The sequence below is a fragment of the Callithrix jacchus genome, chromosome 22 (assembly GCF_049354715.1).
Source record: "Callithrix jacchus isolate 240 chromosome 22, calJac240_pri, whole genome shotgun sequence".
NCBI lineage: Eukaryota > Metazoa > Chordata > Mammalia > Primates > Cebidae > Callithrix > Callithrix jacchus.
The window spans coordinates 19,322,145-19,335,042 of NC_133523.1; the positions used below are offsets into that span (position 1 = coordinate 19,322,145).

A 12,898-nucleotide genomic window follows, 5' to 3' on the forward strand; every position below is an offset into this window, starting at 1 on the left:
ACCAGACTGGAGTGCAGTGGTGCCATCTCGGCTTACTGCAACCTCCGCCTCCTGGGTTCAAGCAATTCTCCTGCCTCAGCCTCCTGAGTAGCTGGGGTGACAGGTGCACGCCACCACACCCAGCTCATTTTTGTATTTTTCGTAGACAGTTTCACCATGTTGGCCAGGATGGTCTCGATCTCCTGACCTTGTCATCCACCCAACTGAGTCTCCCAAAGTACTGGGATTATAGGCCGCGCCCTGCCTTCAACATTTTTAACATGTTATATACTACTGTGCATTCAGTGAAGTGTTATCATACCACAACCTTTAACCTCTTCCAACTTACTAAAGAATATAGGTAAAAGATGGTAACAATATGCTATTTAGTAATATAATGAAATAACATCTCTAGTGACTTTTCTGTGCTAGTGGCTTTCAGCTGCAAAGAAGTTGAGGAATATTTTTTCTATACGTAAAATTTTTATTGTTTTTGTTTAAATTTATTTTAATTTTCACATCATTTTGAAAAATTTCTATGAAGTATTTCACTGCTAATGTCATGAGGTTGCATTGTGTCTGTAGATTATTTTGTGTCATAGAAATATTTAACAATAATGCAAGTTCATGAATAATTATCTTAGTATGTATTACTTAATTTATATTATGTCTTTTATTGTAAAATGTATTCTTTTCATAACCAATATGAATCTCACCAATAGGATTTCTTTTATGGATAGAAAAGTTTGAAATGTTGTCAAAGGCATATGTCACATGTTTCGGCTTTGTAGAGTTTCTCTCCAGTATGAATTATTTCATGTCTTTTAAGAACTAAGGACTAGTTAAGGGTCTTGCCATATTTTTCACCCTTACAGGGTTTCTCTTCGGTGTGGATTTTCTTATGCTTAGTAAGATATGAATACCGGATATAGGTTTTGTCACATTCTCCACATCTGTATGGTTTCTCTCTTGTATGAATTCTCCTATGTCTAGTAAGGTATAAGGATATGGTAAAGGCTTTGCCACATTTTTCACATCTGTAGGGTGTCTCTCCAGTATGAATTCTCCTATGCATAGTAAGGTATGAGGATAGAGTAAAGCCTTTGCCACATTCTTCACATTTGTAGGGTCTCTCTCCAGTATGAATTCTTTTATGAACAGTAAGGTATGATAGTTTTTTAAAGTCTTTGCCACATTCTTCACATTTGTAGGGTTTCTCTTCAGTATGAACTATTTTATGATTAGTAAGCTCTGATGGTTGTTTAAAGGCTTTGCCACATTCTTCACATTTGTGAGGTTTCTCTCCAGTATGAATTCTCTGATGTATAGTAAGAACCGAGTACTTGCAAAAGCCTTTGCCACATTCTTCACATCTGTAGGGTTTCTCTCCTGTATGAATTCTCCTATGTCTAGTAAGGTTTATGTGTCGGTTAAAACCTCTGCCACATTCTTGACATCTGCAGGGTTTCTCTGCAGCGTGAATTCTCTTATGTCTAGTAAGGAGAAATGACCGGGTAAACGCTTTGCCGCATTCTTCACATTTGTAGGGTCTCTCCCCTGTATGAAATTTCTTATGATTAGTAAGGTTTAAGGAGTGTTTATAAGCTTTGCCACAGTCTTCACATTTGTAGGGTTTCTCTCCAGTGTGAATTCTCTTATGTGAACTAAGGTTTGAGTATAGTTTAAAAGCTCTGCCACATTCTTGACATCTGTAGGGTTTCTCTCCAGTATGAATTCTCTTATGTCTAGTAAGGTATGAGGATAGAGTAAAGCATTTACCACATTCTTCACATCTGTAGGGTTTCTCTCCAGTGTGAATTCTCTTATGTCTAGTAAGGTATGAGGATAGAGTAAAGCCTTTGCCACATTCTTCACATTTGTAGGGTTTCTCTCCAGTATGAATTCTTTTATGATTAGTAAGGTGTGAGTACTGGTTAAAAGTTTTCCCACATTCCTCACACTGGTAAAAATTCTCTCTAATATGAATTATTTTATGTTGACTTAGGTGTAAAAGCATGTAAAATGATTTGCCACATTTTTTACATTTGAAAGGTCTCTTTTCAGTAGGTCTTGTCTTCTGTCTATTTGAAATTAAGAATTTATGAAAGACTTTCACATCTTTATCACATTGAAATATTTTGCTTCTGTCAGTTTTCAAACACTGGTTTAGTTCATTATAACCTTCCTTGTGCACATTAAACTTATTCACTCTTTTACAACCTTTTCGTAACTGTAAATCCTTATGTCCACATTTTCCATTTTCTCTCAGTGTTACTTCTTGAAAAGAATCTTTTATTCCCAGCTTTGGCCAAAGGTCTTGACCAAAATGAGAACATAGAACTGAAAGAAATAAAAATAAGAAATTACTTCACTTACTAGACTCAGATAAATATATGCTACAATTCTAACCTGTAACATTATTATTATTATTAATTTATTTATTTTTTTTTTCAGACGCAGTTTCGCTCTTGTTACCCAGGCTGGAGTGCAATGGCACGATCTCGGCTCACCGCAACCTCCGCCTCCTGGGTTCAGGCAATTCTCCTGCCTCAGCCTCCTGAGTAGCTGGGATGACAGGCACGTGCCACCACGCCCAGCTAATTTACCTGTAACATTATAAAAACTATATAAACAAGATAGTATATAAAAATACAAGAGGCCCTAGTTTTTCATAGGCATTTATATGTAACAAAAACTAACCACAATACTTCTGAGAGAAAATAATAAATGAGCTAAGTGTTTCAAGTGCCCAAGTGAGCACTAAAGCCACATAAAAAGGAGGAAACAAAAGGAGGGGGGGAGTTTGTTACATTTACTCAGCATTAGTTCTTAAATTTATTTTTTCTGTTCCCTGCCCCTCCCTCCACAGTCCCTTAAATTTTAAGTAAAAAGCAAAAAACTTTAGACAAGCCAGGCGTGGTGGCTCACACCTGTAATCCAAGCGCTTTGGAGGCCTATGCGGGCGGATCACCTGAGATCAGGAGTTGAAGATCAGCCAGACCAACATGGTGAAACCCGTGTTTAAAAAAAAAAAGCAAGAAAGAAAAAAACTTTTAGACAAAACACATTTTAAGAACATGTCTCAGAGACTCTCAGAATCTCTGACCTGGACAATTGTTCAAAGTAGGCCAGGAGAAAGCCATATCAGAGAGATTCAAATAGGTTAACTTTTTTTAATGTTTAAATTTTAATGAAAGATTACAACGTTAAAATAAGGCAATGTCATTTGAACAAAAATAAAAAATTTTCAGAAAGATTAAAAATTGATGTATAATTTTGAACACCAAAAATAAATTAAATAATACTCAATTGAACTGTGAACACAGAGAAGTATAGAAAATTAGAAAACTCAAAATAACAAAAATATTGAAAATATTAGAAAAGCAGGTCAGACACAGTGGCTGAGGCCTGTAATCCCATCACTTTGGGAGGCCAAGGTGGGCATATCACGAGATCAGGAGATCGAGACTATCTTGGCCAACATAGTGCAACGCTGTCTTTACTAAAAATCCACAAATTAGCTCGGTGTGCCGACAGGGGCCTATAATTTCAGCTACCTGAGAGGCCAAGGTAAGAGAATTGCTTGAACCAGGAAGGCAGAGAATGCAGTGAGCCAAGATTGCACCACTGCACTCCAGCCTTGTGACAGAGCAAGACTTAATTTAAAAAATAAAATAAAAAAGAAAAACAGAAAAGAGGTAAAAATATAAAGAGGAATAACTAAAAAACCTTTTAAAAAATGATACAAAGAAACTCAACAAACTAGGATATACACTAACATGTTTATATCAAACAGATCTGTAAGCACAATTTTAAAAGTCCGAGAAAAGAGGATCTTGTAAGCTGCAAGGCAAAACTGACGAGTGGGCCGGGTGTGGTAGCCCATGCATGTAAACCCAGCGTGTTGGGAGAACGAGGCAGGCGGATCGCCTGGAATCAGTTGTTTAAGACCACACTATGCAACATGAGGAAATGCCATCTCTACTAGAAATACAAACTTAGCCAGGAGTCGTGGTGTATCCCTGTAATCCTGGCAACGAAGGCTAAGGCAGGAGAAATGCTTGAACTCAGGAGGCAGAGGTTGCAGTGAGACAAAATTGTTCCATTGCACACCAGCCTGGGCAACAAGAGCAAAACTCCACTCCACAAAAAATAAAAATAAAAACAACTTAGAAATGTACCAATACATGGAAATAAAACAACACACTCATCAGCATGCTCCTGTTCAAAGATGGAAATAATATTTTTAAATGCTCATATGCTCAATGTAATGTACAGATTTAATGAAATGTTTTTCAATTTTTGAGCAAATAGAAATAGCAACCTCAAAAGTATATGGAATCTCAAGAGACAATGAAGTACACAACAGTCTTCCGAAGAAGAAACAATAATAAAGGCATTACAGTTTCTGATTTGAACACACATTACAGGCCAGGCACAGTGTGCATGCCTGTAATCCCAGCACTTTGGGAGGCTTAGGTGGGTGGATCGCCTGAGGTTGGGAATTCAAGACCAGGCTGGCCAACATGCTAAAATCCTGTCTCTACTAAAAATTCAAAAAAATTAGTTGAGCATAGTGGTGGGCACCTGTAATCACAGCTATTTGGGAGACTGAGGCATGAGAGTTGCTTGAACCCAGGAGACAGAGGTTGCAGTAAGCCAGGATGACACAACTGCACTCCAGCCTGGATGATGGGATGAGACTAAGTTTTACAAGAAAAAAAAAAAAAAAGACAAAGAAAGAAAGAAAAACACATTATAAAGCTAGAGAATTAAAAGAATCTTGGGGTAGAGCACAGTCACTCATGCCTGTAATCCCAACATTTTTGGAGGTCAACACAGGAGAATCACTTTGAAGTCAGGAGTTTGAAACCAGCCTGGTCAACATGGTGAAACGCCCTATCTCCTAAATAGACAAAAATTTGCCAAGCATGCTGGCAGATGCCTATAATCCCAGCTCCTCAATTGGCAAGGGCAGAAAAATAACTTGAGCCCAAAAGGCAGAGGTTGCAGTTAGCCACAATCATGCCATTCATCCCACTCCAGCCTGGGTCATAACCCAGAGCAGCCACAGGGGCTCTCGGATGACGACATTATGAGGGACAGTGGGTCCGATCAGGATTTGAACTGAGTAGGGGTGCGGGCTTTTACACAGAGTAAAACTCTATCTATAAAACAAAAAAGAAAAAAAGAAAAAGGAAGACATTAAAAAAACACAATTCAGCATGGCACAGTGGCTGATGCCTATAATCACAGCACTTTGGGAGGCCGAGGCGCTTGGATCACGAGGTCAAAACATCGAGACCATTCTGGTCAACATGGTGAAACCCTGTCTCTACTAAAAATAAAAATAAAAAAATTAGCTGGGCACGGTGACGCGTGCCTGTACTCCCAGCAACTCCGGAAGCTGAGGCAGGATAATTGCCTGAACCCGGGAGGCAGAGGTTGCAGTGAGCCGAGATCCTGCCATTGCACTCCAGCCTCGATAACAAGAGTGAAACTCCATCTCAAAACAAAAAAACCACAATTCAGTATCAGTATAATCATTATGTGATATAGCTGGCCTAGAATTAGAACCAGTACAATGCCATTTTAAAATGGGAAAACTGTTTCCATTCTCACAATGACTACTAGCCATGGCTTCTGTAAAACTACTAAGATTACCTTGCAAAATGCAAAGAGAGGACAAGCTGCATACTTTCTCTTATCTGTAACTGCCAGAATTGCTGGCCTTTGTTTACCGAAGTAAGCACCCCCAGATAATTCCATCCTGGCGCCAAGTAACCTAAAATTATGTGGACCCCACACCTGTCCAAAAAATGTATAAACTAATGTTTACCTTGACCTCTGTAAACCACTTAAGTGGCAATCAGAATGACAAAAGTCCCCTGGCCCTTGGAATATCTGGAGCCCCCTCACCCTCCTCTCAGCCTAGGAGGTGATTGACAGCTTTCATTCCCATCTCCGGTCCTCACCCCCACTCCCAAGGTGGTTTTGTGGGTATAAAAAGGTCAATAAACCCTGCAATTTGATATACTTTTGTTCTGGTGTTGACTTTCTGTGCTAAGTTCAATGCAACAATTATAACATGAATGAATAAAACAGGCAGCACAGATATAAACTATCATGTACATACTAATATGAAGAGTTATTGGCATACCCATAATGATCGCAGCATTACTACTGAAAGCCAATAGGTAAAAGCAATTCAAAATTCTGTAACCAAATTATGCAGTAGATACAAATTTAAAATATAAAAATACTCTTTTATCACACAGAATTTTATAAGCAGGATATATTCTAACAACTATAAAGATAAATTTTGACATTATGCAAAACGAAGTCAGTCAGCCACAAAAAAGACAAACATTATATGAAATATATGAAGCAGTTACACACTTAGAAAAATAAAACAGAATGGTAGTGTTTGGAAATTTTGAGAAAATCAGAAAAATTTGTTGTATTTGAATGTGTATTAAGATTAAAGTTTGCAAAATGAAAACACTGTAGAGATATGTTGCATAACATTGTCAATATAATATGAGAGAACAAAATATTAAAAAATATGTGATACCCTGGCACGGTGGCTCAAACCTGTAATCACAGCACTTTGGGAGGCCGAGGTGGGTGGATCATAAAATCAAGAGATCGAGACCATCCTGGTCAACATGGCGTAACCCCGTCTCTACTAAAAATACAAAAAATTAGCTGGGCATGGGGGCACGTGCCTGTAGTCCCAGCTACTCAGGAGGCTGAGGCAGGAGAATTGCCTGAACCCAAAAGGCGGAGGTTATGGTGAGCCGAGATCACGCCATTGCACTCCAGCCTGGGTAACAACAGAGAAACTCCGTTTCAAAAAAAAAAAAAAAAAAAAAAAGAACAGTCTGAGAAACACAGACTCTGCATATTAAACAGAACGTGGTGCTGGACAGCATAATGAAACCATACATAAATACAAAGCCCTCTATTAAATGTAAATATACAGAAACACATGGAATGTTTTACTATCATAATGGCGGTGCATAAAATCCTTAAGCACAAAGACTAATCACATCACATCATTAAACAAGATCAGCAAGTCTCCCACATAACCAGTTAGCACCATAAAGACAAATTCACACAAAACAATATTAACCTTTAATGTAAATGGGCTAAGTGCCCCAATTAAAAGACACAGAATGGCAAGCTAAATAAAGAATCAAGACTCATTGGTGTGCTTTATTCAAGAGACCCAACTCATATGCAGACACACATAACCTCAAAATAAAAAAAAGGGGAAATTTTACAAATAAAATAAAATAAGAAAAAAAGCTAGGTTTGCCATCACAGTTTCTAATGAAACAGACTTTAAACCAACAAAGATTAAAGAAAGACAAGAGTGCCCGGGCGCGGTGGCTCACACCTAAAATCCCAGCACTTTGGGAGGCTGAGGTGGGTGAATCACAAGGTCAAGAGATCGAGACCATCCTTGTCAACAAACTGAAACCTCATCTCTACTAAAAATACAAACATAAGCTGGGCATGGTGGTGCGCGCCTGTAGTGCCAGCTACTCCGGAGGCTGAGGCAGGAGAATCGCTTGCACCCAGAAGGCAAAGGTTGCGGTGAACCGAGATTGTGCCATTGCACTCCAGGCTGGGTAACAAGAGTGAAACTCCATCTCAAAAAAAAGGAAGAAAGAAAACACACTCGTAGAGACCTACAAAGAGACTTCGCTCACACAATAATAGTTAGAGACTTTAACATTTCACTGCCAATAATAGACAGATAATTAAGAAATAAAAGTAGCAAGAAAATTCAGGACTTGAACTCGGCTCTGGGACAAGTGGACCTGACAGAAATCTATAGGAATCTTCAGCCAAAAATAACAAAATACACATTCTTCCCAGTGCCACACAGCACTTATTCTTAAGTTGATCACATAATTGGAGGTAAAACACTTCTCAGAAATGCAAAAGGACTGAAATCATAACAATTTCTCACATCACAGTGTGATCAAATTAGAACTCACAACTAAGGCTAGATGTCGTGGCTGAAGCCTGTAATCCTAGCACTTTGGAAGGTGGAGGCAGGTGGATCATGAGGTCAGGAGATAGAGACCATCCTGGCTAACATGGTAAAACTTCATCTCTACTAAAAATACAAAAAATTAGCCAGACTGGTGACACGTGCCTTTAGCCAGCTACGCAAGAGGCTGAGGCAGCTGAATTGTTTAAACCCAGGGGCAGAGGTTTTACTCAGCCACGATCTCACCATCACATGCCAACCTGGGTGACAGAGTAAGACACTGTCTAAAAACAAAAAAACAAAACCTCCTTTCCAAGCGTGGTGGCTCACATCTGTATCTCAGCACTTTGGGAGGCCAAAGTGGGCAGGTCACGAGGTCAGGAGCTTGAGGACCAGCCTGGGAAACATGATGAAACCCCGTCTCTACTAAATATACAAAAATTAGCCGGGGGTGGTGGTGAATGCCTGTAATCCCTGCTACCTGGGAGGCTGAGGCAAAAGAATCACTTGAAACTGGAAGACAGAGGTTGCAATGAGCCTGGATTGTGCCCCTACAGTCCAGACTACTTGAAAGAGTGAAAATTTGTCTTCAAAAAACAACAAAATAACAAAAAACATTCACAACCACAAAACCACATGGAACTTGAACAACCTGCTCCTGAATGACTTCTGGGTAAACAATGAAATTAAATCAGAAATCATGAAAATCTTTGAAACCAATGAGAAAGATAGAAAAGGTGGGACTTTTCCTCAATTTACTCTATGAGGTCAGCACCATTCTGATAACAAAACGTGACAAAGATATTACAAATAAAGAAAACTTAAAGCCAATCATCTCTAATAAACATTCATGCAAACATTCTCAATAAAATAAACAATTAACTCAAGGTGAATTATAGACTTAAATGTGAAACCCAAAAGTATAAGAACCCTAAAACAAACTCTAGGCAATACCATTCAACACAGGTAAGAGCCAAGATTTCATAATGAAAACTCCGAAAGCATTTGCAACACAAGGAAACATTGATAAATGGGATCTAATTAAGCTAAAGAGCTTCTTCACAGCAAAAGAAACTGTCATCAGAGTGAACAAACAAGCTATAGGATAAAATAACATTTTTGCAACCTATCCAGTTAACAAAGATTAATATCCAGAGTCTACAGCAAACTTGAACAACTTTGCAAAAATAAAACAACTCTATTTAGAAGTGGGCAAAGTCAGGTGCGGTGGCTCACGCCTGTAATTCCAGCACTTTGGGAGGCCGAGGTGTGTGGATCACGAGGTCAAGAGATTGAGACCATCCTGGTAAACAAAGTGAAACCGTCTCTACTAAAAATACCAAAATTGGCTGGGCATGGTGGTGTGCGCCTGTAGTCCCAGCTACTCAGGAGGCTGAGGCAGGAGAATTGCTTGAACCCAGGAGGCGGAGGTTGCGGTGAGCCGAGATTGTGCCATTGCACTCCAGCCTGGGCTACAACAGTGAAACTCCAGCTCAAGAAAAAAAACAAACGAAAGAGTGGGCAAAGAACACGAAGAGACGCTTCTCAAAAGAAGACATGTGGCCAAAAAACATGAAAAAAAGCTCAACATTGGTGATCATTAGACAAATGCAAATCAAAATCAGAATGAGATACCATCTCACAGCAGTCAAAATGGTGACTACTAAAAAGCCAAGAACAACAGATGCTGGTGACGCTGTGGAGACACACAAATGCTTTTACACTATTCATGGAAATGTGAAGACACTATGGCGGCTCCTCAAAGACCTAAAAGCAGACAGACCATTTGACCCAGCAATCTCATTACTAGATATAAACCCCAGAAATATAAATTATTCCATTATAAAGATACGTGGATGTGTATGTTCATTGCAGCACTATTCACAACAGCAAAGACTTGGAATTAATCCAAATGCCCATCAATGATAGACTGCATTAAGAAAATGTGGAACATATACACCATAGGATACTATGCAGCCATTAAAAAAAAAGATAGTGTACTTTCAGAAATATGGATAAAGCTGGAAACCATTATCCTTAGTAAACTAATGCAGGAACAGAAAACCGAACAGCAAATGCTCTCACTTATCAGTGGAAGCTGAACAATAAGAACACACAGACATATAAAGGGAAACAACATACACTGGGGCCTGTTGTGGGAGAGAGAGAGAGAATCAGGATATTTAGGTAATGCATGCAGGGCTTAATACCTAGGTGATGGGTTGATAGGTGCAGTAAACCACCATGGCACACATTTACCTATAATAAACCTGCATGTCCTGCACATATATCCCAGAATGTAAAATAAAATAGAAGAAAAAATAAACCGGCTGGGATCAGTGGCACACACCTATAATCCCAGCACTTTGGGAGGCCGAAGCGGGTGGATCACGAGGTCAAGAGATCGAGACCATCCTGGTCAACAAGGTGAAACCTCATCTCTACTAATAATACAAAAATTAGCTGGGCATGGTGGTGCGCGCGCGCCTGTAGTCCCAGCTACTCAGGAGGCTGAGGCAAAAGAACTGCTTGAACCCAGAAGGCGGAGGTTGCGGTGAGCCGAGATCGTACCATTGCACTCCAGTCTGGGTAACAACAGCGAAACTTCGTCTCAAAAAAAATAAAAAAAAAATACAATAAACCAATAATACCAATACTGGTAATAGTAAATTCATTTCTGTAAGCAACCATTTTAAGCATATGTTAATTCAACTATTTGAATAAGAAATGTAATCTCAGGACTTTGGGAGGTCAAAGAGGGCTGAACACTTTAACTCACGAGTTTGAAACCAGACTGGACAACATGACAAAAACCTCTCTCTACCAAAAAACTTGCTGGGCATAATGACACATTTTTTTCTTTTTTCCGAGATGCAGTCTCATTCTGGTCACTGAAGCTGGAGTGCACTGGTATGATCTCAGCTCACTGCAACCTCTGCCTCCTGGGTTCAAGCTATTTTTCTAACATCCTTCCAAGTAGCTGGGATGACAGGTACGCGTCACTACGCCTGGCTAATTTTTGAATTTTTAGTAGAGACGAGGTCTCGCCATTTGGCCTGGCTGGTCTTTACATCTGACCTCAGGGTGATCCACCTGCCTTAGGCTTCCAAAGTGCTGGGGTTATGGGCCTGAGCCACTGCGCCCAGCCCCTGATGACACATATTTGCAACCCAGCTACTCAAGAAGCTGGAATGAGATCATGTGAGTTTGGGAGGTTGAGACCAAAGTGAGCTGTGATCATTCCACTGCAAATCAGTCTAGTTGACACAGTGAGGTTTTTTTTTTTCTTTTAATTTTTACAAGAGGTCTCGCCTTGTCACCCAGGCTTGAGTGCAATGGCAGGCGTGATCTCAGGTCATGGCAACCTCTACCTCCTAGGTTCAAGCAATTGTCCTGCCTCAGCCTCTTGAGATGCTAGAATTACACAGGTATGGACAGGCACGGTGGCTCACACCTGTAATCCTAGCACTTTGGGAGGCCAAGGTGGGTGGATCACCTCAGGTCAGGAGGTCAAGAACAGCCTGGCCAACACTGTGAAACCCCATCTTAATAAAAAAAAAAAAAAAAAAATTACACCGGTGTGTGCCACCATATCAGCTTATTCTTTGTATCTCTAGTAGAGATGGGGTTTCACCATGTTGGTCAGGCTGGTTCCAAACCCCTGACATCATGATCCACCCACCTCCGCCTATTAAAGTGATGGGATTACAGAATGTGTGAGGTGAAGAAGCCAGGTTCTTTTAATGAACCTACTCTCATTTTAATTAATGGAGTGAAAACTTTCTGATTATCAACAGATGTTGCCAAGGCATTTATGAGGAACTTGCCTCCATGACCTAAACACTTCCCACCAGGTTCCACATCCAAAACTGACTTAGGATTACCTTGTAGCATCAGGTTTGCAGAACACGGACTTCCAAACCATAACATAGACCAACTAGGCTTCACAGACATGTACAAAACTTTCCACTCAAAAGCCAAAGAATACGCAATATTCTTCATTGCACTAGATGTATTCTGTTACAAAATATAGCAAGTCTTATTAAAGAATACCAGCTGGGGTAGTGGCTAATACCTATAATCATAACAATTTGGAAGATGAAAGTGAGGAAATTACTTGGTGCCAGAAGTTTGAGACCAGCCTAAATAACAGTGAGACCTTGTCGCTATAAATAATTGAAAATCAGCAAGGCATGGTTATGCATGTCGGTAGTCTCAGCTACTTGGGAGGCTTAGGTAAAAAGATTGTGTGAATCAGGAAGGCTGAGGCTTTAGTGAGCCAAAATTATGCCACTATTCTGCACCCTGGGTGACAAGTTTGATCCTGTCTCAAAATAACAACAACAAATAATTTAAGACCAAAATCATACACTGTGTGTTTCCTACCAAAACTAAATGAAACTAAAAATTAAAAGCAAAAGAAAAGTGGCAAATCCAAGAATACATAAAAATAAAACACACAGGGTGAGTGTGGTGGCTCACACCTGTAATACTGGCATTTTGGGAGGCTGAGGCGGGAGGATTCTTGAGCCCAAGAGTTTAAAGTTAGCCTGGGCTAGGCTGGCCACAGTGGCTCAAGCCTGTAATGCCATCACCTTGGGAAACTGAGGCAGGTCAGCAGTTTGAAACCAGCCTGGCCAATATGGTAAAACCCTGTCTCTACTAAGAATAGAAAAATTAGCTTGGCGTAGTGGCGCAAGCCTGTAGTCCCAGATACTTTTGGGAGACTGAGGCAGAATAATCGCTTCAACTTAAAAGGCACAGGGTGGAGTGATCCAAGATTGCACCACTACACTCCAACCTGGGTAGCAGAATGAGACTCCGTCTCAAAAAATAAATAAATAAATAAATAAGGGGGATGTAGACTGCAAACCACCATGGCATGTGTGTGCCTATGCAATAACCCTGCAGGAT

At 40.0% G+C, this 12,898-nt stretch overlaps 1 protein-coding gene across 9 annotated transcripts in view; it reads right to left on the reverse strand.

The window, feature by feature from the left end:
• Positions 1-442: 442 nt before the first annotated feature.
• LOC144576564 (uncharacterized) overlaps positions 443-12,898 on the reverse strand; it is a 32,375-nt gene continuing 19,919 nt past the window's right edge. For all 9 annotated transcript variants that reach the window (XM_078362047.1, XM_078362039.1, XM_078362037.1 and 6 more), the window contains one exon: positions 443-2,319. In XM_078362047.1, the coding sequence (XP_078218173.1) occupies positions 818-2,319 (1,502 nt within the window). In that variant the 3' untranslated portion in view covers positions 443-817. The remainder of the gene's footprint in view (positions 2,320-12,898) is intronic.